Here is a 26,226-nt window from a genome sequence, read left to right as displayed (position 1 = left end):
AACGCCCACCATCCACAGTTACAATACAGTAAAATAACAAACCACCATACATGTTCTAACTATTCAGATGTATTACACAAACATACCCTATAGCATGACACAATGACTTTGAGTCCACGTTACACTCCTCCCTCTCCTCTCTAAGCTCTGTTACAGACCCTGACAACCTGGTTAGGAACTACAACTCTGTCTTGTCCTCCTCTCTTGATCTACATGCCCCGCTTTCTCTCTGCCACACTCGCCCTTTAACCCTAGACCCTGGTTAAATTCCCACACGCGCATGCTGCGTTCCTCCACTCGTTCCTCTGAACGCCTCTGGAGGAAATCTCATACTCTCGCAGACTTCCTTCACTACAAATTTATGCTATCCTGTTTCAACTCTGCCCTCTCGCAAGCTAAACAAGCCTACTTTTCTTCACTAATCAACATGCAAAGTCTAACCCACGCTGACTGTTCTCTGTCTTTGATACTCTACTCAAACCACCCTCAGCGGCTTCTCCTTCTTCCATCTCCGCTCAGGACTTTGCTGACTATTTTAAGGAAAAGGTGGAATCCATACGTCAGAACATCCCCTCTGTTTCTTCCTCCCATCCTACACCTCTTCCTAACTCTCCTCCTGCCTTCCTTGACTCTTTTTCCACTGTCTCAGAGGAGGATGTGTCGCTGTTGATCACCTCTTCTCCCTCTACCACTTGCCCTCTTGACCCCATTCCCTCCCATCTCCTAAAACCTCTTGCTCCTACTATAATCCCTACGCTCACGCACATTTTTAACTCCTCCCTCTGCTCTGGAACCTTTCCATCCTCCTTCAAACATGCAACAGTCATATCATTACTCAAAAACAGCAAGCTTGACCCTACCTGTCTTTCTAACTATCGACCTGTCTCCCTCCTGCCTTTTGCCTCTAAACTCCTTGAACGTCTTGTATTCTCTCGCTTGCTCCATTTTCTCAACACCTATTCTCTCCTAGACCCTCTACAATCTGGCTTCCGCACTGCTCACTCCACGGAAACAGCCCTCACTAAAATAACTGACGACCTCCATGCTGCCAAAGACAGAGGTCATTACACTCTGCTCATATTACTCGACCTTTCTGCAGCATTTGACACCGTGGACACCCTCTTCTCCTTCACATTCTCCAGACTCTTGGCATTTGGAACAAAGCTCTATCCTGGATCTCATCCTACCTCTCCCATCGTACTTTCAGTGTCTATTCTGCTAACAACTCCTCCTCCTCTTTTGATCGCTCTGTGGGGGTACCCCAGGGCTCTGTCCTGGGACCTCTTCTCTTTTCTCTGTATACACTCTCTCTAGGTGACCTAATAACATCTTTTGGGTTTAATTATCACCTCTATGCTGACGACACACAAATATATTTCTCTACACCCGACCTTACACCTGCTGTACAAACCAAAGTTTCTGAATGTCTCTCTGCTATATCATCCTGGATGGCCCTCCGCCGGATTAAACTCAACATGGCTAAAACAGTGCTCCTCATACTTCCTCCCAAACCTGGCCCTACTACCTCCTTCCACATTACTGTTGGAACTACGATCATTCACCATGTAGCCCAAGCACGCTGCGTTGGGGTCACACTCGACACCTCTCTCACATTCACCCCTCACATTCAAAACATTTCTAAAACCTGTCGCTTTTTCCTCCGCAATATAACAAAGATACGCCCTTTCCTCTGTTGCTCGACAGCTAAAACTCTGACTCAGGCCCTCATTCTCTCCCGTCTTGATTACTGTAACCTCCTGCTGTCCGGCCTTCCTACCTCTCACCTCTCTCACCTACAATCTATCCTAAATACTGCTGCCAGAATCACTCTACTCTTTCCGAGATCTGTCTAAGCATCTCCCCTCATGAAATCCCTCTCCTGGCTTCCGATCAAAACCCGCATCTCACAATCCATTCTTCTCCTCACTTTTAAAGCTTTACACTCTTCTGCCCCTCCTTACATCTCAGCCCTAATTTCTCGTTATGCACCATCCCGACTCTTGCGTTCTTCTCAAGGATGTCTTCTTTCTACCCCCTTTGTATCTAAAGCCCTCTCCTGCCTTAAACCTTTTTCACTGACTGCCCCTCACCTCTGGAATGCCCTTCCCCTTAGTACCCGACTAGCACCCTCTCTATCCACCTTTAAGACCCACCTTAAGACACACTTGCTTAAAGAAGCATATGAATAGCACTGTTGCTATTCTGAACATATGATACATAAAGCTTGGCCCCCTGCAGATGCACTTACCAGAACTCCCTCCTACTGTCTCTGTACGTTCTCCCTACCTACCAATTAGACTGTAAGCTCCTCGGAGCAGGGACTCCTCTTCCTTAATGTCTAAAGCACTTATTCCCATGATCTGTTATTTATATTATCTGTTATTTATTTGATTACCACATGTATTACTGCTGTAAAGCGCTATGTACATTAATGGCGCTATATAAATAAAGACATACAATACAATACAATACAACCATTTCAAATTGAAATGTGCATTAATGTTTTTGATTATTACATACCGATATAGACATCACTATCATCTCTTGGCACCCCTTGGATGCAATGGACAATATATATTAGGAACTAATAAGATTATTATACACATTATTTGACTGGAAAAGGGTTAATGCCAAGTAGAATTCACTTTCCCCATACAGGGGGAGCTGATAAAAAACGACAATCTTGTCCAAGTTTAATTAGATAATTAGCTAATTAGGCCATCCAATTTGAGGATAACAATCACATTTCTAGGTTTTCAAGGAAAGTCATAACCAGACTTGTAAGTGGCCAAGATACTGTAGTCGAGTGTTTTGTGGCTGCATCCCAGGATATACACAAATGCTATGTTCAATAGATTATTGGGATTACGGGTAACAGAGCCATATCTCAAATGAGAACCAGATATCCATTCTTGTGGAGCTGAGGATATTACAGAGGGAGGCAGAGAAATTAGTAATTATATTTTTTTAATCATTGCCAGTAATTAATACATTGTTTACATTAATTAATCCACTGTTTGATCTGTCAAAAGGGCATGTACCGACAGTGACAGGACCCTTGACCTCCCAAACCAATTGCAAGCACCATTAGCAAATTTACCCAATATATTGTTAATGTTACAGTATCTCTCATAATCCCTGTTCTCTATTTAAAAAAAATATGGATTATTATATTCCAAATATGTTATAAACCATAAGTAAAAATATATCATAAAAGATAATATACTGTACAGTATGCACAAAATCTTCAAATAAAATAGTTTTTTTAAGTAATAAGTGTTGTATCATACAATAGCATGTTTAACATAACAGAAAGGAAAAACACAAAAATTACTAAGATGCGTGATGTTATGTTTCAGTGGAGTCTTTTGTTTGCCACCACTCTGGCACCTCAATCCATGACGCAGTTGTGGCTCCTAATGTGGTTAGGAATTAGGCTCATATTGTGGATTTGATGGTCCACTAGACTGGAAGTCAGTTGGCGGTGTAATGAGGGAGGGTGGTCAATTAACTTCAATAGCCTGCTGCAATACTCCAACAATTTTATTGCAAAATGGTGCAATCTGAAATCCATGGTGTTCATAGATGCCATTGGCTGTAGATGAAGCCTTCTTCAATCCATGATTAGGCGTATTGTGTTTCTATTCTGTGCCCCATGTAGGGTAAGCAAATTCTTCTTATATCGTAATATTGTAGCATCTACAGGAGAGGTCATGGCTGAGAAGGCCACAGCTATAGCAGGAGCCATAGCAGAAGCAGGTGGGTCAACAGTAGCAGAAGGTGGGAGGAGCCACAGATGGGACTGGAAGTGACACAGAGTTTCCACCTATAAAATGGAAAGAACTTCTCACACTCTGTTTGTGAAGCCTCCATATCAGACATATCTCCTTCTGACACACATAGATGAGCTGCGTGTATGTGGGATGGGCCAATGTGTAGCGATAAAATATATATTTGTGTTAAATAGTATGTCATAAAAAAGCTGTTACAGTACATGCAAAAAAGATTTTTTACGTGTATAAAGGTATTATATTTTTTAAACATAAAATGCTTTTTATAATGAACCAAAACTTAGCTAAACTCTGTTTTGGTTTTGCATGCTTTTACTCACATTCATATGACTGTGACCTGAAACATGATAAAGCCTATAAATAAATAGTTAACATACTGTAGGTCTAACATTTTACAATGTTATGTGAACTACCATAAAATTGTGCATTTTAACATAGTAACCCCTTGAGACATTATTAAGTATTCAATTTAACAATTGAGTTAATAGCAATCATTAATATATGGTTCATGCTCCATACACTGTTGTAAGTCATTTAAAAAATCATTGCACATCATTTAACATTTTATATTATTTTCTTTTTTAATTAGTATACATAGTTCATACAGCACAGGCTGGCAAGGTGATAATTAATATATAATATTTGGGAATAGTGGTACTGTTGAGGCTTATTTTTGAGAGTTCATATATAGTAATTGCAGTATGGTTATGCAATTGATTTATGCAATGTTAATATGTTGGGTATCATAAGAACATTGTAAATATGTAATTTTAATTCATATTTAATGATAGATCACTTACCAGCTCCTTTCTGCTGTAGGCCAGACATGTCAATAAGATTGGGCAGACTGACCACCTGGGATGTTGAAATCATCTTCATCATCTGGCGTTGATGTAGTTCACGTAAACTCTGTTATGGACCACCTTTTCTCCTTATAGTCATCACATAGTCGGAGAGATTTTTAAAATTTCCTCTTACTTCCTGCCCATCTTTTCTTCAGCATACAGTATCGGTTCATCCTGGCTCAGAGTATTTATTGTCTCTAGTATTTTCCTTCAAATCCCACAGCACTGTTTCCCAAAAAATATAGTATAGTTGTCTACTATACCATTTATGAGAATATCAATGACCTCTGCTGTGAACCTCTGCCCCACTCTCTGGAATGCTAGGACAAAGGGCTCCCAAATCACTGCTGAATTCATTGAGAACCCATTTGTATTGCCCCAAAGGCAGACAGCCTTTGGCGGCACCTTAAGGGCAGCCAAAGGGTGTCATCTATTTGCTGTCATTCTCTAATACTGTATTTGTAAAATGTTACAGCTGCTCTATTGCAACCTGAAACTCACCAACCTTCTCATCCTATGTACCCTATGTTTCAATTTACCCTTCCAAATAGATTGTTATCTCCTTGGGGCTAAGCCTCTTCTAACATAACACATTGCAGGCCTATCCTAACACAATTGTAACTTTGTCTTTAACTGTTACATACGCCTATAATCATATATTATCTCTAACTGTCCATTAAATGTTTATAAATTGAATGTATTACCACTGTCCCATTAATGCATCCATGAATTATCATAACTCTGTGCCCAGGACATACTTGAAAATGAGAGGTGACTCTTAATGCATTACTTCCTGGTAAAACATTTTTGTAAATAAATAAATAAATCCTTATTTTACTTAGCTGCTCAGAGGCACCACTAGAGGTTGCCTGTGAAGTTTTGCCGAGTTAACATAGGTATATCCTTGGAGTACTGGGTGTTTAGAACTCCTATTTACACTTAATTAGCACAGCATGATTGTTTGTTATGTAATGCAAATGCACGTTAAAGAAAGCCAACGCACATGCACACCAATGTGTTTATTGCGCATGGGTTGTATTAGATGCTAACATGCATGTACTGTACAGCCTGCTTCAGGAACGGACATGCACAATATATTTTGTCATTGCACATGTGTAGAACTGTGGTTTAATGCATATGTGCATTAACAGATGTTCACATTCATCTGCACTAACATACACAAAGCTCTAAATGTGCTGTTAAGCATATGTAAATGTGATTACTAACAGACATTGTTTTTGCATAACATTAGCTTTGTGGATTTGCGGATTAGGGATTTTAATAACAGAGTGTTAGGTGACCTGATTTAACAGAGTTTTGTGGGTCTAGCTCACGGTCGATTCATTTCATTACCTGCTGTGAAGTGTTACTTCTTATTTGTTTCCAGGTCACATTCGGTATACTCTTGTATCTTTGGCAATCAGCTTTGAATTATATTACTATATTGATGTCAACCATCTTTAGAGACTATTTTTTTATCGATGAGTGAGATAGAACTGAAATAATCATTGCAAGAGCTTGTACAGGTATGAGTGCACTATAGACAAGTGTAGCACAATTATCTCTTTGTTTAACCACTTTTGTTTTTTAAATCACATACTTTCAATTGACTATCCACAATAAAGAGAATTAGGTGTTGCTCAGGTGCTTGGTCCGCGTAGAAGTGTTGCACTCTCCGTTTTTTATGCTCTCTCAATAAAATAGTCATTTTTGCTAGACCTGCTCTCTGTTTTGTTGTGCGCTGCAGACACAATTGCTTTGACTATCCACAATAATTCACTTACATTTATTCAGTGATATAAGGGAGCACAAATGGCATTAACCTACAGCATTAAAGTCAACTTAATCTATCTTAGATTATTTACTTATTTACTTATTTACTTACTTATTTCGCAAGTATTATGTACAGATACTGTAAGGCCGCGCTTATAGTCCAGACGACGAGATGTTGCGTCAAAACAAATGCATTGAATCCGTCCCGTGCGCTTATAGTAGGAGCGACGCTAAGGCTTGGATCACGATCGCTGGAAGTCAATTTAATTAGCTTTTTCAGTGACAGCAGCGTGATGTCAGCATCGCCATTGCGTCGCCATCACGTCGCCGGGGACTATAAGGCAACCTTACAGTATTTGTATATAATACTTGCTTAATAAGGCGATTGTAATAGTCAATAAAATATGTGACAACCATTACATTCTCTGCAGTTAGCATAATTTCCTGTAAATTTATGATTAATCAAAAATGTGATTAAACGTGGGTATATTGCAGCTCACATAAGGAGAACAAATCATTCTTCAGCTCTTAAAATGACTGATTCATGTTTTACTAGTTTAATCTTATCAGAAATGTATTAGATAAAATATTATTACCTCTCATTTCGCCACCTATGCTCAATAACATGAAAACTGTACCATTCAAATGTAATTCTTAATGAAATTAATATGAACTGTGTGTTTAGTCTATTTTATCTAACTTAGTTTCTCCTACAGTCATTGTGGATCAGTAAGATAATTAATGTGTGTGGTAAGAATGAATTGGTGCTGTGTGTCACAAGATGTTGCAGTCTGATCGGTAAAGCAGGTTGAAGAAGCATAGCTATATAATAAAAAAGTACACTGCCTCTTAAAAATGAATTTGCAGAAATTTAATATACAGTAATACTGTATATGACAGCACACTCCCAAAATAAATAACTGCTTTTAATGTAACTTCCCATCCTTAATGTTCTCCAACAGATTGACTCATACTGTACTCTTGTTAAGGATACTACTATAGTTCTTTTTGGGGGGGGGTTAAATGTCCGCAGGGACTAAATAAGCCGATATCTTGGAGGGCTGAGGCATTTCAGGGAAAATTTTGTATATAAATAGGCTCATGTGAATTCTGCTTCTCTTTGTGTTTGTATTTGACCAAGTATAAAACAACTACAACATTTGCTGTAAAATTGAAGTTTTAGCATATTGGACATGTGTATATAAGGGGCCTATTAACTAACACTGGTTAAGTGCAGTTTTCAAGTGATTTTGCATGTCTAGAAATTCACACAGCTTTGAAAATATGGCAAAATCAATTGAAAAATGGCTTTTTAACAAGCGTTAGCCCTCTTGCTGTTCGGTAGCTGAAAAAATGCCCAAACAAGCATTTTTTGCCAACAACTGTTATTCACAAAGCTCCAATATGCAAATCTCATGTTAAACACTGGTATTTTTAACATCACCTAAAGGTTGTCGATATCAGAATCGTGATTTGTATGCGACAGAGTTTATTTTATTTTTACTAAATAGTATTGAATCCGGGGGTCTCCAGAGCTGACACACATTCATTTCAGCTCCAGGAACTCCCGGCTTCAATTCTAGGTTATAAAATTATAGCCCAGCTTCATTACCTTAGTGGCTAACCGCTATGGTAATGAAGGGGTTTAAAAGCTTTACCCGGTGTGTTGGTGGTAGAGAGGGTGGATGAAGCTTGTATTTGCCCCAGGGTGGGTGCTTAGGCCTCTGAGGAGGGTTGTGGTAGGAGTTAACCTCTTCTACGCTAAGGTAATGAAGAGGTTAACCCATCCCACAAGGCCTAAACACACACCCTGGGGAAATTACCAGCTTCACCCACCCCACACCACCACACAGGAATAGGAAAAAGTGCTATTATCCAAATATGGCAAATAGTGCTTTTACCAATTTAAATATACAATACAGTGCAATAAAATAAAATGCAATAATATATATAAAAAAAAAAGCCATTTTATACATTGATTCTCCCTGTGGTTACCTATGCTCTCAACAAGGGCACAGACAGCAATCAATGGGTACCATACTACCCACCCTCTCTACCCTAACACGTACAGTAATGGGAAAAAGCCATGTTATCTAGATCTGGAAAATAGCACATTTGCCCATTAGAAATAAACCACTAGCCAGCTAACAAATATTAAATAAAAGTTGTACTTATCCCTGCCAAGATGAAGGTAGCATTCATCTACATCCTCCTTGACCTCCTGGTACTCTTCCTCTTCCGTGGCACCAACAGTGAAATAGAAAAACATGCTACTTACAGCTATAACTAGTTATTAAACCGCTATGGTTATCCTCCCCCTCACCCTGCTACCCACACAGGAGGTCTAACCAACCAACCAGTAGTCAAATATGACAAATAGCGCATTTGCCCATTTGTCTTAAAATAAATAATAAATTATACAATAAAATTTAAATGACATTTCAATATACTGTATTAAAATAAATAGTAGTCGGGTTCGCGCACACAGCATCCGGGAGAATGAAAGCCCTCTGAGCCAGCTCTGTGAACTCCGCCAAGTTTGCGGATCAATTAACGCTCTAAACCACCGCAAAATGGACAAACATAACCTTCCCTGACAGCGGAACCCGAGAGGATTCCCCTCTCCTGCAAAGACCGTAAGGCTACAACTCCCTCCATATCCCGGTACTTACAAAAAGCTCTCTCTCTGGTTCCTGGGTCCCAAGATGCCGCCCGTGCAAGCTCACAGGCACAGGGGCAACTACAACAACAAGAGGAAAGCTTTACAGACAAAGAGGACGAACAAGACACAGAAGAAAATACCCAGATCTCCCCAAAAGTCTTTAAAGAATTATTTAAAGAGATGCAAGGGGTGTTTCAAGCGGCTCTGGACAAAGCTGTGGCTGAATTTAAGGCAGGCTTGACTTCCTTGACAAAAGAACATTTCAGCTGGAAACCAAGCTTGAAGAATCCTTACAGAGCCAGGGCTCGATGGAGGAAAAATTGTTCCGACTTAACGATGAGATCAGGAACCTAAACGACACTGTGGATGACTTGGAGAACTGGGAAAGGAGGCAATATCTCAGAGTCAGAAATATCCTCAAAACAGTTGAATCGGGTGAGTTACAACCATATCTGACAAACTTGTTTACCCAAATATACTCATTGCTTCTGTCAAGTGATTTACATATCGATAGAGCACACTGAGCCTTGGGTCCAAAATTTGCAGATCCTCGGAGATGCAGGGATGTAATACTATCAAAGGGAAAATGACGAGAGGCTGTAGGAACCAAGAGTTTATCCATTTCGAAGGTTCCAAGATCCAGATCTTCCAAGACCTTTCTAGATCTACAATTTCTAGAAGGAGAGGCCTCCGACCAGTCACAACGGTTCTGAGAGATAACGAGATCCATTACAGATGGGCCTTCCCATTTCGCCTAGTTGTGAATAAAGACAGGAAGCAACACTCCATAAGATTCCCAGAAGAGGCGGAAAATTTCCTAGGAGCCCTGGGTGTACACAGTAAGTGAAGTCGTAACCGTCTCCGAATCACAAGAGTCCACAGGAAGCTTCTCAGCGGAGTGAAAGTGACTCCCACCCAGAGACCCCCGACTCCGCTCTACTGTCTTGATTGGTTGAAAGATTTTCTTATTTTGCCTTGGTTGACCCGGATCGACTGCTGGAGGAGGATTGAGGCTCAGATTAGATGATTCATGGCGAACGTTTCTCCCCAGCGAGGTTTGACATTCTAGAGACCCCTCACCTGGGCCCTGTTAGACCTAAGGTGAGACTAAGAAATCCAAGAAATAGATGATTTTTTCAGCCTTAATGTTGCCCTCGATAATATTTTCTGTGGTTTGAAATGTTTTTTTTATTTCAGGCTTTACGTAATACCAGTTATTTCCCCCCCTTCCTTTCATCTATCGCGGTATTACCACAGGGTTTAGTTTAGAGGTTAAGAGGCTTAGAGGTATTGGTAAGCATTAGTCCTCTGCAGAGTTCAGAGGGCTCCAGAACCCTTGGCGCTTGTGCCCCCCCCCCCCACCTCCCCCATTTGGTAATTTTTAACCCTTTCATTTGGTCCACATAAGGACCATCAGTTACAAGTTTTAGGATGGATACTAGATCCATCCAGCCCCCCGTAAAAAAATAAATGAGAGAACTCAACAGGATCATTAAAACACTCCGATCCACACAAGAGAACAAATTCTGGACCTGGTACCAGATAACCCAAAACCTGGCTCATTCTACATGTTCCCTAAAATTCCCAAATAGGGTAACCCTGGGTGCCATATTATCTCTGGGTCTGGCACACTGACTGAGAATATTTCTGGCTGGGTGGAAGGCATTCTAAAACCACTTATCAGGAACACACCCAGGTATATGCAGGACACCAGCTAAATTCAACTTAATGCCATTGGCCCCTTTCCAACAGGAACACTACTACCAACCATGGATGCAGAATCACTTTACACAAACATCCCCACACAGATGGGATTTCAGCCTGCAAATACTTTCTGGGACCATAGGAGCCACTCACATAGACAGTGACTGAATGCATTGAATTTATTCTGACCCATAACTACTTCACATTTGGAAATGACACATACCTCCTGACAACCGGGACCACTATTGGCACTCGGAAGGCGCCACATTATGCCAATCTGTTCTGCGCAAAACCTGAAAGTGACTTTCTTTCAACCTGTCACTTGAAACCCCTTACATACCTTTGGTACATCGATAACATCCACCTGATTTGGACTTCTGGTGAACAGGCAAGCAGTAAGGTTTCTGCACTCAAGCTGTCAATAAAATCAGTGAACATGATCCGATTGCAGCTGTGTGTAAGGAGCCACTCCTCAAACTCTCCTATAATTGAGAACTCCAAATGGAGCTCCCAAAAACGACAAGAAGAAACAATGCACAAAAAGTGCACCACAGATTAGATATAAAAAATTTTTTAATACAATAAATATCTGGTCAAAAGACCGCCAAAAAATGTATATACCACAATAAATAATATGCACGATACAATAATTAAATAAAAAGAAAACTATATAGCAACACTTAGCATAAATGTGTTGTCCATACATTTATGTAAAGTGTTGTTACAGTATATAGTTTTCTTTTTATTTAATTATTGTATTGTGTATATTATTTATTGTGGTATATACATTTTTTGGTGGTCTTTTGACCAGAAATTTATTATATTAAAATTATTTTATATCTAATCCGTGGTGTGTGCATTGTGTAATTAAAATTATTTTATATCTAATCCGTGGTGTGTGCACAATGTGTGCATTGTTTTTTCTCTGGTGAACAGGACCTCAAAAAGTTCCATGAGAACTTCAAAACCATGATTACTTTCAGGACCAACTAACTACAGACTTCTGTATACCGCAAACCTACAGGCAGGGTTAGATATTTGAGGGACAAAAGCTTCCACCCCACACACTAAGCATGCAACCATCTACAGTTAAGCCATTTGATACAACCGGATATGCTCCGACACAACAGACAGAGGCCAGCCGATTACAGCCTTAAGATCGGATTTCAAAAAACGTGGATATAACCACAGAATTGTAGACCAACAAATTCACAAAGCCACCAAAATACCAAGAAGTGATCTCCTTGAATACAGACAGAAGGAGACAAGCGACAGGGTACCTTTGGTGGTCACATATACTGTAACCCCTCACCTAGAAACCCTACGCAAGATCGTAAGGGAACTACAACCGATTCTCCAGGACGATACAAGACTACAACAGGTCTTCCTTGAAACACCCTTATTATCATACAGACAACATCATAATCTCAAGGAAATGATGGTGAAGAGTAAAGTATTCAACAGTACAACAAAATGCGGGACAAGACCATGCCAGGATGCAAGATGCAAAACTTACACAATGCTCCACACAGCAGACACAATACAAATACCACACAGGAATCTGGAGTACCACTACATTGTGACATCCATATTAATTAGTTAATGAAGATGAAGCATATAATTTAATAAAGCTAATAGTTCCAGCACGCTCTGAATATAGGAAAAGTAGCAACAAATGGGAAATGCCAAATCAAATGAATATTTAATAAATACACAAGTTATATACAAGGAGCAAAGTGACACCAACACAATAGAACAAAACACACAAAAAAATAGAAAAAAACTGGGAAAATGTGGAAGTGAAGAAAAAAATGGGGGGGGGGGAGGGTGTACACAATGGGGGATAAACAGGAGGGCAACATTTCTGGGACAAGCCCCTTCCTCAGGCCCGTCCCCCCTTGTCCCAAAGGAACAAAAGATATTTCCCTTACCCCAGATCACAGGACTGGGAGCAGGCTGTTTGTCCTGTATCCAGAAGACCGCGAAACCGGAAGTAACGTAGGCGAAAGTGACGTGACTGTTGAAGGGTACATGCAACCACACACGCGGGTTCTTTGAATAAGGCTTATTTATTTGAGCCTTAAAACATACAGCACACCAAAAACAAATAGCTTCTCATCAGCAAACAAAAGAAAATAGCTTCTTCTTCAGCAGACAAAACAGCTTCTTTATAGCAGACAGAACAAAATAGCTTCTCTTTAGCAGACAAAACAAAAATAAGGCAGCTTCTCTTTGTATGCAGGAGACAGACAGTTCCTCACACATGTACTTTGCACCACAGACCTTACAGCAGTAATCTCTTCAGCACTTTCAGTCCTGTCTCCTCACCAGCTCCCTTGCATGTGTGTACAGCCTGGGGTTTTAACACCTTGATTATGCAGCTGGGGTCAGACTAATTAAGCAGCCCTTCTCAACTTAACCACGTCACTGCTGCACTGCAAGCCTAAACATAGGTTTTCCAGGCATATGGCTGGTGACTTTCATTCACCCTGTCACAGTGACGTATGCAGATGTACAGATGGACTAGGAGGCAGTGAGATCGCGATTAACCCTGCACATAGAGACACCACAAAATGCCTAACATATGCTTGATTTTAGGGTTTTTATATAAACTCCATTATACACTATTAGTCTGCACTATTGTCTGCTCTCTTTTTCCTGAGTCCCACTGGAACCACCTGACATCTTGCCCAGGACAGGGACACTGCTGCCACTGTTTGGGACCAATGCCATTTTTGATTGCTCCATTTTGAGTAGAAAATCTGGAGGTCTTTATTTTACACTTTACCACATGTGTATAGAAATCCTGGACTATGTCATTTTTTTCTTCTTTCACAAAGTAGATATCACTGCTCCCCTTAATTTTGGAGAGTTCGGAAAGAACATGCCAACCTGCTCAATATTGCAATGAGTTTATCGAAATTTAGTGAATATGCCCCTAAGAATCTATTTATGACAGTAACTATTACATACTGTATTTTGCCCCATGTGCATCATCTTGAGATTTGTGGGAGAAGTTATAGGTGTACTTATCAGATGCATAATTTTCAGTGAGATATATGGTGAGTGGAGATGTGTGACATTGTTGCTTGAGTTACCTGGAAAATAGGCCTACTTGCATATTTTTAATTACACTACATCAATCTTGAAATTATTTCATTTCCCAGGGCTTCATGACCAGGGGGGTCTGGCCTTCCCCTCGCTGGCCCTCCCCCACACCTCCCTCCCCAGGGGAGGAGTTTCCAGGAGGCCTACTTAAGACCAGACTGGTGGGCAGCACGTCCTTTTTTGCCAGGAATGTGGACATATGCATTGTATGCCGTGTTAATGGTTCTTTGTTTTGTTACAGCAGGAACTGCTGATACTGTGCTGAGTGAAAAGAACGAGGTTCTGAGCAGAAGGGGTCATTGATCAGTTTTGCCTTTGTCGCGGCGGCTCTTGGGGGGTAGGTGCTTATTCTTGCCAAACTGGGAGCTGGGCCGTTTGAGCCCGGGGGGAATACGAGTGGGCAAGGTCAGTTATCCATGACCTCGAGAGCCCGCTCGCGTAGGGGACACGAGGTCAGCGGTTCGAGGGCCGGCTGACCGTCCCCTCCCCCTCCTGTCAAAGGAGCACTCTGGCAGGGAGTGCATTTACCCCTCTTAGGTTTTCTGTTTAAATAAATAGCCGCGGCCATTTTACCTCCAGTTCCCGTTTCCTGTCTTTATTTGTACGTTACATGTGGGTACAAGGCGGGGGGAGAGGGGTACCGCCTGGAACCTCCCTGGTCATGTTCACAGGCATCTCTACACATGGAATATAAAAAGACTGTATTTGGAGAAATATAGGTAAACGGGTTCTCATATAAAGTATGGGAATGTAATTTGTTTTACATATTACAGTATATACCAAAAATGTCCAAACTGAAATAAATTAATTTGACTAATAATTTGTAAAATGTGAGACGTTACCTACATGATACAAGAAACAACAAATAACGATCATGCAAAACACCCGTAGCAAAATAATGTTTTAATGAGATAACATTTAAAAATAGGTAAGTATTTCACTCACTGATGTATAAATCAGTGAGTGCAAATCGTACCTGTTTTTAAATGTTATTTGATTAAAACTGTATAATGCTATGGGCGTCTTGCACTCTTTTTTTTTAAATTGATTTTATTTGCATACAGTGAGGATTGGAATTCCTTCATTCTAGAGCAGCACACTACCACAGCTGAGAAGCTGTACAGTAGCCAAAGAGAAAACATAGGAAGTGGACATTTATACTTGGCACGCAACCATTGTCTATGTTTTGAACTCTTGGGCTCCTATTATTGATGTTGAGGTTTTTTTCACAACTATCTTGTGCCTTATTTTATTCCCTGTATTACATGTATTTATTTCTTAGTGTTTGTTGGTAGTTAGAATTAGAGATCATCATCACTAGACATATATACATTTTTTTTATTACTATTATCTCATACAAAGTTCCTAGCATATCAATTATACAGTCTCTATTTTTCTTACTCATATTATTAGGTCTCAATACTTTTTTTGATGCAAATTTTTCTTCTTCATTGATAAAAAAAAAAAAAGAATTTGCACAGCAAGATACATTTTACAACACTTTTATCAAGACTTACAGTATTTCTCTGCAAGCAGTGTCATCCACAGGTGCAATCACAGATTAAACATTGAGGTGCATGAGTTTTGCTTGATTATTATACAAATTAAGAAACTCCTGAAGCACCTCTCCTTGATTGTCAAGCAGATGAGTTTAGCTAGGCTTGATCTTTGGTCCATACCTACACTCTAAGACCATAGCAAGCACATGGTGTACACTACTTACACAAAACGTGTGTATTTAAAAAATATATATTTTAAGGAGAAGTTGAATTAAAAGTACAATTACCTGTTTAAATAATATTAACATTTGATTTGTGTATATATATATATATATATATATATATATATATATATATATATATATATATATATATATATATATATATGAAAAGAAAAAAGAAAACAGGCGCACACCTAGTGCATTAATGTAATAACAAATGTTTATAGACCATTAAAATCAACAAATGCCCACTCACAAGAGTACAGGTAAAAATAGCAGGTATGAGATTGGCCCTCATGTGCCAGAAATGCCGTCAGGATAGAGTAATGGCGTCCACTCGCTTCTCTCCTTCGTGTATTCAGGTACCGGAAATGACGTCTCTCCGAACCGGCGCCCGACACAGGAAGTCCCTCCGGAAACCAGAAACAGCAACAACAGGTTCTTAGTGCCAGCAATAAAATCACGGGGGAGCAGGAACCAATGTTCTTTGACCAGCAGTGGCAAATGATCATGGGCAAGTGACGGCTTCTCACAGACCACGCCCTACGCGTTTCGTCATCTATGATGACTTCATCAGGGGAAACCCATTGGGTGCCCCTCCACAGTATATATAGGGAGGCAATTTGCATACATTAATTAACCAATTAACAAATTCACAATGGGTTCCCCTGATGAAGTCATCATAGATGACGAAACGCGTAGGGCGTGGTCTGTGAGAAGCCGTCACTTGCCCATAATCATTTGCCACTGCTGGTCAAAGAACATTGGACGTCAATACTCTATCCTGACGGCATTTCTGGCACAATGGAGCCAATCTCATACCTGCTATTTTTACCTGTACTCTTGTGAGTGGGCATTTGTTGATTTTAATGGTCTATAAACATTTGTTATTACGTTAATGCACTAGGTGTGCACCTGTTTTCTTTTTTCTTTTCATAGGTATCTCAGGGAGTAGTGAACCCTTGAAACGGGCTGCAAATCACCTGGTGACATTTATTTCGGAACAGAACTGTATTTTTTCAATGGACTTTTTAAAGGTTTTTAAGTTCAAACAATTCTTTTTTGTATTGTGGAAACGATTTTTATTATTTTTTATTACAATTGTTGTTATAGCCACCAATATTTTGTATCTTTGAAATATATGGTTCATAGTATTTTATTAGCTTACTTCTTTCCACCCCATTGAGTGCTATCACATTTAGGATAATTTTTCACAGCTTTGTTTAGGATATATTAGAGGCGCTGCATCATTTTTTGTCTTTTTGTGATATATATTATATATATATATATATATATATATATATATATATACAGTGGTCTATATGGTGTCTTTCAGCGCTAGAAGGTGTTTTATGGAAATAAAATGTTTAATAAAACTGGTAATTTATCTTGCATTGGCTGATACAACATTTTTGCTCAGCCCAGTGCATGTTAGTTAAATAAAATGCAGACCCCACTCACCTGTTGACATTTTTTATTTTATAAAACTATTAGTTAATAAATAAGAGACTAAAAGTTGCATTTTAATATAGTAGTCTACAAAGTCAAATAATGATATGCACAGAACAAACTATAACACTAGTTTTCAACTTAGTATTTGGTTGTGTCTTTTGTTCTACAACAGTATGTGGTACATTGGTGTTTTTTGCTAAGACTTACCACTTAACTTAGGACTTGGTGTTCCCAAAGCTGGTCTGGGTTCTTTCACTAGTGTCTTGGAACCAGCTGATGAAACACACAAAACAGTGGGAAATAAAAAATATCTGCAAGTTGCAATTTGTCATACATACAGTATACTATGTTCCACAAAAACAAAAAACATATGTTTACGGTTCTTTCTAAAACTTTTACATGATTCTTACTAAGGGTTGTCCTTTACTTTGTGAATATTGTTCCAATTAAGAAATAGCAGTTTATAATAATGTTTTTATGCAAATATGCTAAAGTGATTTTAAACTAATATGCATATAATTTTTTTTTAAATTAAATAATGGAAAGTTTAACGGTTCAATTTGAAAGTAGTAGTAAACTTGCTCTACAGCATTAGTTTACGTTTCAATTAATAAAAAGAAGGTACAGTATCTGAATAGCATTTTATAATATTATTTTCTACAATCTGGTAATAACAGTACCGTCTTACAAAATATTGTGCAAGTGTCCTACACTTGAAGATATTTGGCAGTAAAAAAATGCTTTATTCATAAAACGTAACATATTTATATACAATACTGGTTCTGCCAATCAGACACATCTAACTAGAAATGAGCAAATGTGTCAAAATTGTATCCGCTATTTGCGGAGTTTAAGGCAAAATTCTATCGGACCTGAAATTCAATTTGTGCATTTTAAAGGTTAGTGAACAATTTGCACATCTCTGTATCTAACCCGTTTATTCAAGGAGTCATCAAAAGGTGAAGGGAAAGGTTAGTCTCAAAAGTAATTAAATCTTCTGTTACCAAACCCTTAAAGTATGTGCCATATAACAATAGTATATTTTGTAATGTAATCAATTCCAAGTACTACATGTTTTCCCAAGAAACCTTTTTTTACATGTCATTGCATCATCCATCTACAATAACACATTCATTTGAAAGAAGCAGGAGAAAACCCATTCCTAAAAAAATGACTAACATTTTTAATTTAGCTGTGATAGTACTTTTGCCTTTAAAAACAATACAATAAAATGACATGTGTACAAATAAAATCAACATCACAAGTGAACATGTTGTTTGAGAAATAACAATATTATCTTACCTGTACAGACTGGAACTTTTCCACTCCAGGTATTGTCTGGCTGGCAAATTCTGTGTTCTGTTCCTCCCGAGAGAAAAAATCCTGGCTGACAAGTGTAAATCAATGTATAACCAAGTGAGGGAAGATCCATTCCAACAACATTAGAATGTAATGGAGATTCTGGCTGTTTACAACTGTGAGCTGTAAAAAAAAAAAAAAAGTAATTGGTCACTGTTAAAGCAACTACTGTATTACTGAGGTAATACAAGAAAAATACAATGGGTGTTCCCATTACCATTAGGACCATTTTTGAAGATTATTTTTAATCAGTAGATGCACTTCTTCAACAAATTTTCAATTATTGATTTCCTTGTTACATACCATCAGTAAACAATATTTACAACTGGTATGTCAGTGCCTAGTGCATTGTACATGTACGGTACTGTAAGGGTGGTCACTTTTACTCGTGTTTTGGTTTCAGTTCTAATTCTTTTGTTTTTTATTTTTTTTTACAAATAATGGAAGAAACATTTTTTTTTTTTAAACTTTTGTCAAATTGGAAACTTTGCAAATGTTTGAGTTTATCTTTAAATTAAAAAAGATTAGATTAAAAAACCCCCCAATAATATGAAAATAATCATGAAGTGTAATAAAGTAGTGTATTTTCTTATAGGGAGACTAATTGTATTGTATTGTATGTCTTTATTTGTTTAGCGCCATTAATGTATATAGCACTTCACAGTAGTAATACACGTGGTAATCACATAAATAACAAATAATAAATAAATATAAATAACAGATCATGGGAATAAGTGCTTCAGACAAGCGTAACATTTAAGAAGAGGAGTCCCTGCTCAGAGGAGCTTACAATCTAATTGGTATGTACAGTAGGAGGAACGTACGGAGACAGTAGGAGGGCATTTTGCTAAGTGCTTCTGCAGGGGGCCAAGCTTTATGTGTCACGTGTCTAGTAATATCTATGGTGTTACTCATATGCTTCTTTAAGCAAGTGTGTCTTAAGGTGGGTCTTAAAGGTGGATAGAGTGGGTGCTAGGGGAAAGGTATCAAGGGGAAGGGCATTCCAGAGGTGTGGGGCAGTCAGTGAGAAAGGTTTAAGCCGGAGAGGGCTTTAGATACAAAGGGGGTAGAAAAAATACATCCGTGAGCAGAACGCAAGAATCGGGATGGTGCATAGCGAGAAATTAGGGATGACATGTAAGTGGGGGCAGAAGAGTGTAAAGCTTTAAAAATGAGGAGGAGAATTGCATGTGTGATACGGGATTTGATAGGAAGCCAGGAGAGTGATTTCAGCAGGGGAGACGCTGAGACAGATTTAGGAAAGAGTAGAGTGATTCTGGCAGCAGCATTTAGGATAGGGAAGACAGGTGAGAGGCAGGAAGGCCGGACAACAAGAGGTTACAGTAGTCAAGATGGGAGAGAATGAGGGCCTGAGTCCGAGTTTTAGTAGTCGAGCAACAGAGGAAAGGGCGAATCTTTGTTATACTGCGGAGGAAAAAGCGACAGGTTTTAGAGACATTTTGAATGTGAGAGGAGAATGTGAGAGAGGAGTCGAGTGTGACCCCTAGGCAGCGTGCTTGAGCTACTGGGTGAATGATGGTACTTCCAACAGTAATGTAGTAAGGCCAGGTTTGGGAGGAAGTATGAGGAGTTCTGTTTTTGGCATGTTAAGTTTAAGTCGGCGGAGGGCCATCCAGGATGATATCGCAGAGAGACATTCAGATAGTTTTGGTCTGTACAGCAGGTGTAATAATCATATAAGGGTAAAAATAAGTAAAAATAAATCATAAGCACTTGTTACAGAGCAAATGTAATCTGATTAAAGCATGCAAATACAGTTTAAAGATTTATCTTTAATCCAGACTTACGAATGCACTCTGTCTGGATGCCACTCCATGTGAGATCAGGAAGACAAGTGCGAGTTGTGGATCCTTGAAGGAGGTATCCTTTCTTGCAGTAAAACTGTACAACATTTCCCATCTTACAAATAGATAAAAGGAGGGAGACAAAAATAGAATGGTGAAAAAAACTGAAACAAATAATACATTGATATACATATTCAATAGAATACAGTTTTTATTTTCAACTAGCTGCACCCGGCGTAACATAGGCAGATCTACGGTAGGAGATCTGAAAGGTTATTAATTAAACATTACTCTTTGTTTCACCCCTTCCTGTAACAGATTTCTGTCTCTTGTCCCCTCTTTCCCACCTTACTTTTGCCTCTATCATACCCCACTCCTGTTTGCACTCTTTCCTCCCCTCTGTTTGCACTCACTGCCTTACTTTGTCTGCTCCTCTCTGTGCACACTACACTCCCTCCTCTCCTACTTATCTCATCTGTCTCCTCCTCTGATTGCTGTCTCTTGTTTCCTCCTACTGACTTTGCTGTCTCTTCTCACCTCTCTTTTCACTTTCTCCTGCCCAATAATCACACTGGTCTCCATTCCTTCCTCCCTGTTATCCCTCTATCTCTTCTTCTCCTTGCTGTTTCTCTCTCTGTCTCCTCCTCTCCTTGCTGTCTTCTCTCTGCACCTTTCTGTCTCTCCTTCCCACCATCATGCCCTGCTCCTCTTTGCATTCCCTGCCTTAGTGTGTCTGTTCCTCTTTGTGCACACTACACTCCCTCCTCTCCTTCTCATCTGTCTCCTTCTCCTGCTGTCTCCCTATTTCCCCTTCTACTCACCTTGCTGTCTTTCCTCCCCATGTGTAAACTCCTCTTCACAGTTTCTCTCTGTCTCCCCTCCCTTCCTTGCTGTCTGTCCTCACCCCTCCATCATGCCTTGCTCCTCTTTGCACTTTCTCCCCCCTCTCTTTGCACTCCCGTCTTTACTGTGTTTGCTCTGCTCTGTGCATGCTACATTCACTCCACTCCTACTCATCTCATCTATCTCCTTTCCTTGCTGTCTCCACTGCTATTAAAATCCCCTCTCCCAGTTTCCTGGATGAATGAGAGACTACACAGTCTATCACAGAGCGGGATGTATAGCTTTAGTTATATAGCAATAATAGTGTGTTCACAGATTTACAAATACAATACAGTAGAGGGAATTATAATAATATAATAAGCGCATCAAAGTCAGACAATAGGAAAGGAATTCCCTGCCCCAGAAGTAGGTGGGGGAATTTACACTAACAACAGGTGAGGGAATAAGTGCAGTAGCTGGCAGTGCTCGGCCACAATGTTTGGCATAAGTGACTGAGTGTGAGCTATTGGGATGCTTCTTTTGAGAGCTGAGGTTTAAGGTTGGTCGGTATTAAATTAGATGGGTTAAAATCATTAGCAGGGAAAGAGATGGCATGGAGGTGTGGGCGAGAGCAGGTGTGTACAGTGTATGGTTGGATCCAGGATTAGAAGAGATATCCCCTGCAGCAAAGAGGAGGAAGAGGAGGAGGAAGAGGAGGAGGAAGAGGAGGAGGAAGAGGAGGAAGAGGAGGAAGAGGAGGAAGAGAGAGAATGAATGAATGAATGAATTTGGGGAGGTGCTTTTATTGTGGTGTGTTGAAGTTATTGGGAAAGATGTGTACACTACCGACACACTTTATTAAAGTGTGGCCGGTACCGCAAGCCGGGAGATTTCCCGGCTTGCTAGTGGCCGCCCCTCGGCGTGCCGCGCGTCATAGACGCGCGGTCACGCGTCTTCGGGAGCGTGCGCCCCCTGTACGCGCGTCCAGGGGCTCCCCGAGGGAGCCCTGGTGTCCCGCGATCGCGGGACAGCGGCAGGGGGTTCCGGGGAACCCGGCGGACCCGGCAGCGGTAGGGAGAGTGCCCCGATCGGAGGGCGCTCTTCCGCTGCTTCGGCGCGCGCCCGTCACTCTCGGGCGCGCGCCAGGCTACTGCTGCGGCCAAGAACGGGCAAATGCTCGAATAAACTTGGCCGCAGCAGTACATAGTGGTGCCGTGTATAGGCACAAGCATAAGTGGAGGGAAAGAGAGATAAAGAAATGTGTATAGGAGGAGAGTGGGAGAGTTGGAGAGAACAGAAAAGTTTACAAAAGAATGAGGAAACAGCAAACAGAAAGTAAGGAATAAAGACAGCATCATGAGATGTAGGGAGAGAGGTAGGAGGAGAGAGTTCCCAGGAGGAGATGAGGAGTAGGATGTGAAAGAGAAAATATTTAAATCAGGCCTAGGAGGGCAGTGTCTTACTGAAGGTTACACAGCAGTTTACAAAGTTAGTCTTTAGATGTGAAAAGATTGTCAGAGCATCTACTGTAGAAAGCCAAGTTCTCACAGTTGCAGGGTTGATGATTAAGTGTAGAGTCAAATTGTGGTATTCTTCACCTACAATTTGAACTCAACAGACATGTCACATGTGACACTTAAGATGTTACACAGCCAATGTGCAATCTCATTACACATAATGTGCACTGTCATTGGCTGTCCCTGGGTGAGTGACAGGCTGATCAGCCTACCACAGAGGGAGAGGGATGTGTCCCATAGAGTTTGTGTTTGGTGCCTGAGGCACAGGGAGATAAAGTAACTTGCCCAAACTCCCAAGGAGCTGACACAGGGATTATGAAACAGGCTCCCCTGATCCAAACTATGTGTCATTGTTTTCAGTGCAGTTTGTGACTAATCTGTAGAAACTGTGGAGTGCCGAACTGGTTGTGCTGAGTGAAGCGGAGTGTGAGAAACACTTCTGCATGTGCGCGCACAACCAGGGAACACTCGCAATCGGTCTACGGGACCTCGAAGTGTGTAGCATGTTTGTGAGACTCTTCCCAGGCGGTGGAAGAAACAGTGACTACACCACAGTGGCGGTGCATGCGATGGCAGGACCAACCATCTGGGGAAGGAACTACGAACATCCCGGTTTTAATATCCACCTATTGGGAGAGAGATTACAAACCATGCCTTCTAAATCCTGCTTGTTGTAATAGGTTTTCAAATTTTCCCGCACCGGAGCAGATTACTATAGTCACCACCCCCTGTGCATGATATAATTCATTTTATATGTATATTTTATTAAATAAGTCTATTTTTGGCTCATCATTAGTTGTTTGTCCAGTTCAGTGTCAGTGTCAGTTGTTTTGTTAGGTGTTTAGTGTCTGTTTGTCTAGTTTGAATTGTTTGTCCCATCAACAGTTTTATAGTTATACACTATGATTGGTTTCTGGTTTTATCTCCACATATTGTGAGACAACCCTAAAGATTCATTTGAAGACCCCTAGTTCAACAGGACTGGATATTGCATTTGGTCATATTTATCTATTTTATACTTTGGACTTGCTTTAGGGCCAGATTATTTTTTATTATTTGAACTCAGTTTTAAATCCTACCAAAAAATATGCATTTCAAGCTAAGTAAATTATACCCTGCCATCCTATCTCCTTAAAAAATATAGCTCTACAAATTTGTCTTGTGGAAACTTGAAGAAATATACACTACACCACAATGGAATACACATTGTACTCTAGACTTCATAACAGACGAAAAAAATCAACAGCTTCTATTCTCTCTCTCTCTCTGAAAACTAATAATTTTCACCCCCATTATTTGGTGAGAGAAATTGCAGTTGTGGAGATTAATTTGACAGAGTATTCTATTACAAAGCACCCATAAAACATGGTTTTATAAGACACTACATTATATCATGAGAACAATAAAAAAATGCAACTACATAATAACCTACTTTGAACTCAAATGAACCCAAATTCTATGAGATGCCCACAAACCACAAATGTAGTAAGAAGCAGTTTCCATAGTTTTCAATGTTGGTGCAGAATATTACACAGTATCGCACAAAAAGGGAACAATGGACCAAATCCTACTGAAACTATTCTTGATAAAATATTTGGTTATTAAAAGGCAAAGGACCAAATGCATCATAGATACATTAGAGTAGTTTACATGATAGACACAAAATGATGTATTAAAAAAAATATGTTATGCTATTTGCAAAAATTCTGTTGTCTCAATATACAGGGGGCTGGCCAAATCACAACCAGATAAAGATCATGTAATTTCTTGTAGGTACCAGAACCTATGTATTGGGGACTAAAGATAAACCATTCAACATTTATTTAATTTCTGTTAGTTCAGCATATTAAATAACAAAGAAATAACAAATAATGTTATAATTGCCAATCCAACATACTGTAATAAATAACAAAGACCTACAGACAATGGAGGTTATTCATCAAACTGTGATAATGCCATTTGGAACACTAACATGCAAAAACTCCCATTGGATTCAACAGAAGTTCCTGTGTGATAGTGCAGTGATTGAGACTATTGCAGTTTAGTGAATAACCCCAGTGTGTGTTACATAGTATATGTGTATTTTGTGTCAGTTTAGTATGGAAAGGGTGATTAATATGCCTTCATGGTTGATTTATTCATTTCTTGACAAGTGTCAACAACACAAATACAATATAAAAACAATTCGTACAAATACTTAGGTCTTTAAATAAGTTATACTTAAAGGAGCAGTTCCTCCTACTTGTTTTTCTAGCCCACATTTTTTCAATGTGGTAACCAGGAGTGCCCTTCAGCCAAACATCCCTATTTTCAGCTGAGTGGACCCCAACCCCCACACCCAGTTCCCAAACAATTTACCAGTGAAGTTTAAATCTTCCTCATGGGAAATAAAATGGCTACCAAATCTCAGGCCATTAGGAAGCTGCAACATCATCAGTTATGGCATCCTATTGCATGGCCATTTAATTCTCTGTTAAAAAAAAACCAAAGTAATACCAGTAACTTCACCAGTATCTCTGGAACCTGGGGGTGCTCGGAGCTGAAAATAGTGTGGTTCAACACCCGAGGACTCTGAAAAACTGAGGTTAGTTAGGTTGGATTGCTCCTTTAATAAAATAATTGCATTTATAAAATGAGTAAAACATTTAGAAATGAAACATGACAGAAATGACAGAAACGCATCAGCCATAACAATTTTTTTTTTTAAATAAAAATCAATCCAGTTTTTGGCAAATAAGACTGCAATGCTATGATTCTTCTATGGTTTTCAGAGAATTTTAGCTTACAGGGATGGGTAATGACTTTTATAAAATTGCATGTATTATTATTATTATTCAGACAGAAAAGTAGAGGAAAAGTTTACCTGATATCCATATGTATTATTTTGAAAGCCATGGCGTGGTATCCCGGGGTTTTCACAAGCTGTCCAAGTGGGTTCTTCACAACAACAACAAATCATTTTAGTGATATTACCTTTGATCAGCAGATAATTACATATAACGCCCAGTGGTTTCCTAAAGTACTGTATTTCTAGGTTTATATGAAAGTACAGTATTTGTTTGCATTACCGTTGTGGAACAATCTACCGGAGACTCTCACAGCTGCCACCAGTTCTTTTAAAACTAAAGCTGTCCCACATTTTAATCTGGTCTGTAACTGTTACGTACTGTACTCCTATAATATATATTATCTTTAACTGTGCATGCAATGTCTTGTATATAATGTATACTCTGTTCACTTTATGTAACTATGTATTTGTAACTAGCAAGGGGAGATTCTAGCAAGGGGAGATTCCGCCAGAGGGGGTGGTGAAAACCCTGCTCTACGCTTTAGAGGGAATATATATATTGAGTGCAGGAACCCAATAGTTAACAAGAATGGTGCTAGCAGGGAATTAAGGTAATGTATTAACAGTAAAGAAAAATAAGCCCTTTTAGCTACACTGGAGAACACCCTACTGGAATAAAAATTATACTTTAATACTTATGTTTAAAAAATAATAATTGGGTCCTTGGAAAGCGACGAAGAGAAAACAAATGATAAAAACCATTAAAAATGGAGGTAGGTGTATGGTTGAATAGGACGCCTTGATGTATTTAGTGCACATCAAGTAATATATTACAGGAGTACTACATTTACTACCAAAATGTTTGGCAGAGAGTGAATAC

The 26,226-nt window shown here is 39.5% G+C and overlaps 1 protein-coding gene across 6 annotated transcripts in view; it reads right to left on the bottom strand.

Moving 5' to 3' along the window:
- The window catches only part of CSMD3 (CUB and Sushi multiple domains 3), a 1,548,521-nt gene that overhangs the window by 13,026 nt on the left and 1,509,269 nt on the right, over positions 1 to 26,226 (bottom strand). For all 6 annotated transcript variants that reach the window (XM_075582415.1, XM_075582410.1, XM_075582412.1 and 3 more), the window contains 4 exons: positions 25,422 to 25,495; positions 20,223 to 20,334; positions 18,358 to 18,537; positions 17,263 to 17,328 (listed from right to left, as the gene is read on the bottom strand). In XM_075582415.1, the coding sequence (XP_075438530.1) occupies positions 17,263 to 17,328; positions 18,358 to 18,537; positions 20,223 to 20,334; positions 25,422 to 25,495 (432 nt within the window). The remainder of the gene's footprint in view (positions 1 to 17,262; positions 17,329 to 18,357; positions 18,538 to 20,222; positions 20,335 to 25,421; positions 25,496 to 26,226) is intronic.

Source organism: Ascaphus truei, chromosome 2, assembly GCF_040206685.1.
Source record: "Ascaphus truei isolate aAscTru1 chromosome 2, aAscTru1.hap1, whole genome shotgun sequence".
Taxonomy (NCBI): domain Eukaryota; kingdom Metazoa; phylum Chordata; class Amphibia; order Anura; family Ascaphidae; genus Ascaphus; species Ascaphus truei.
The sequence above is the reverse complement of the archived record's forward strand: the minus strand, read 5'-3'. Positions and strand labels throughout refer to the sequence as shown.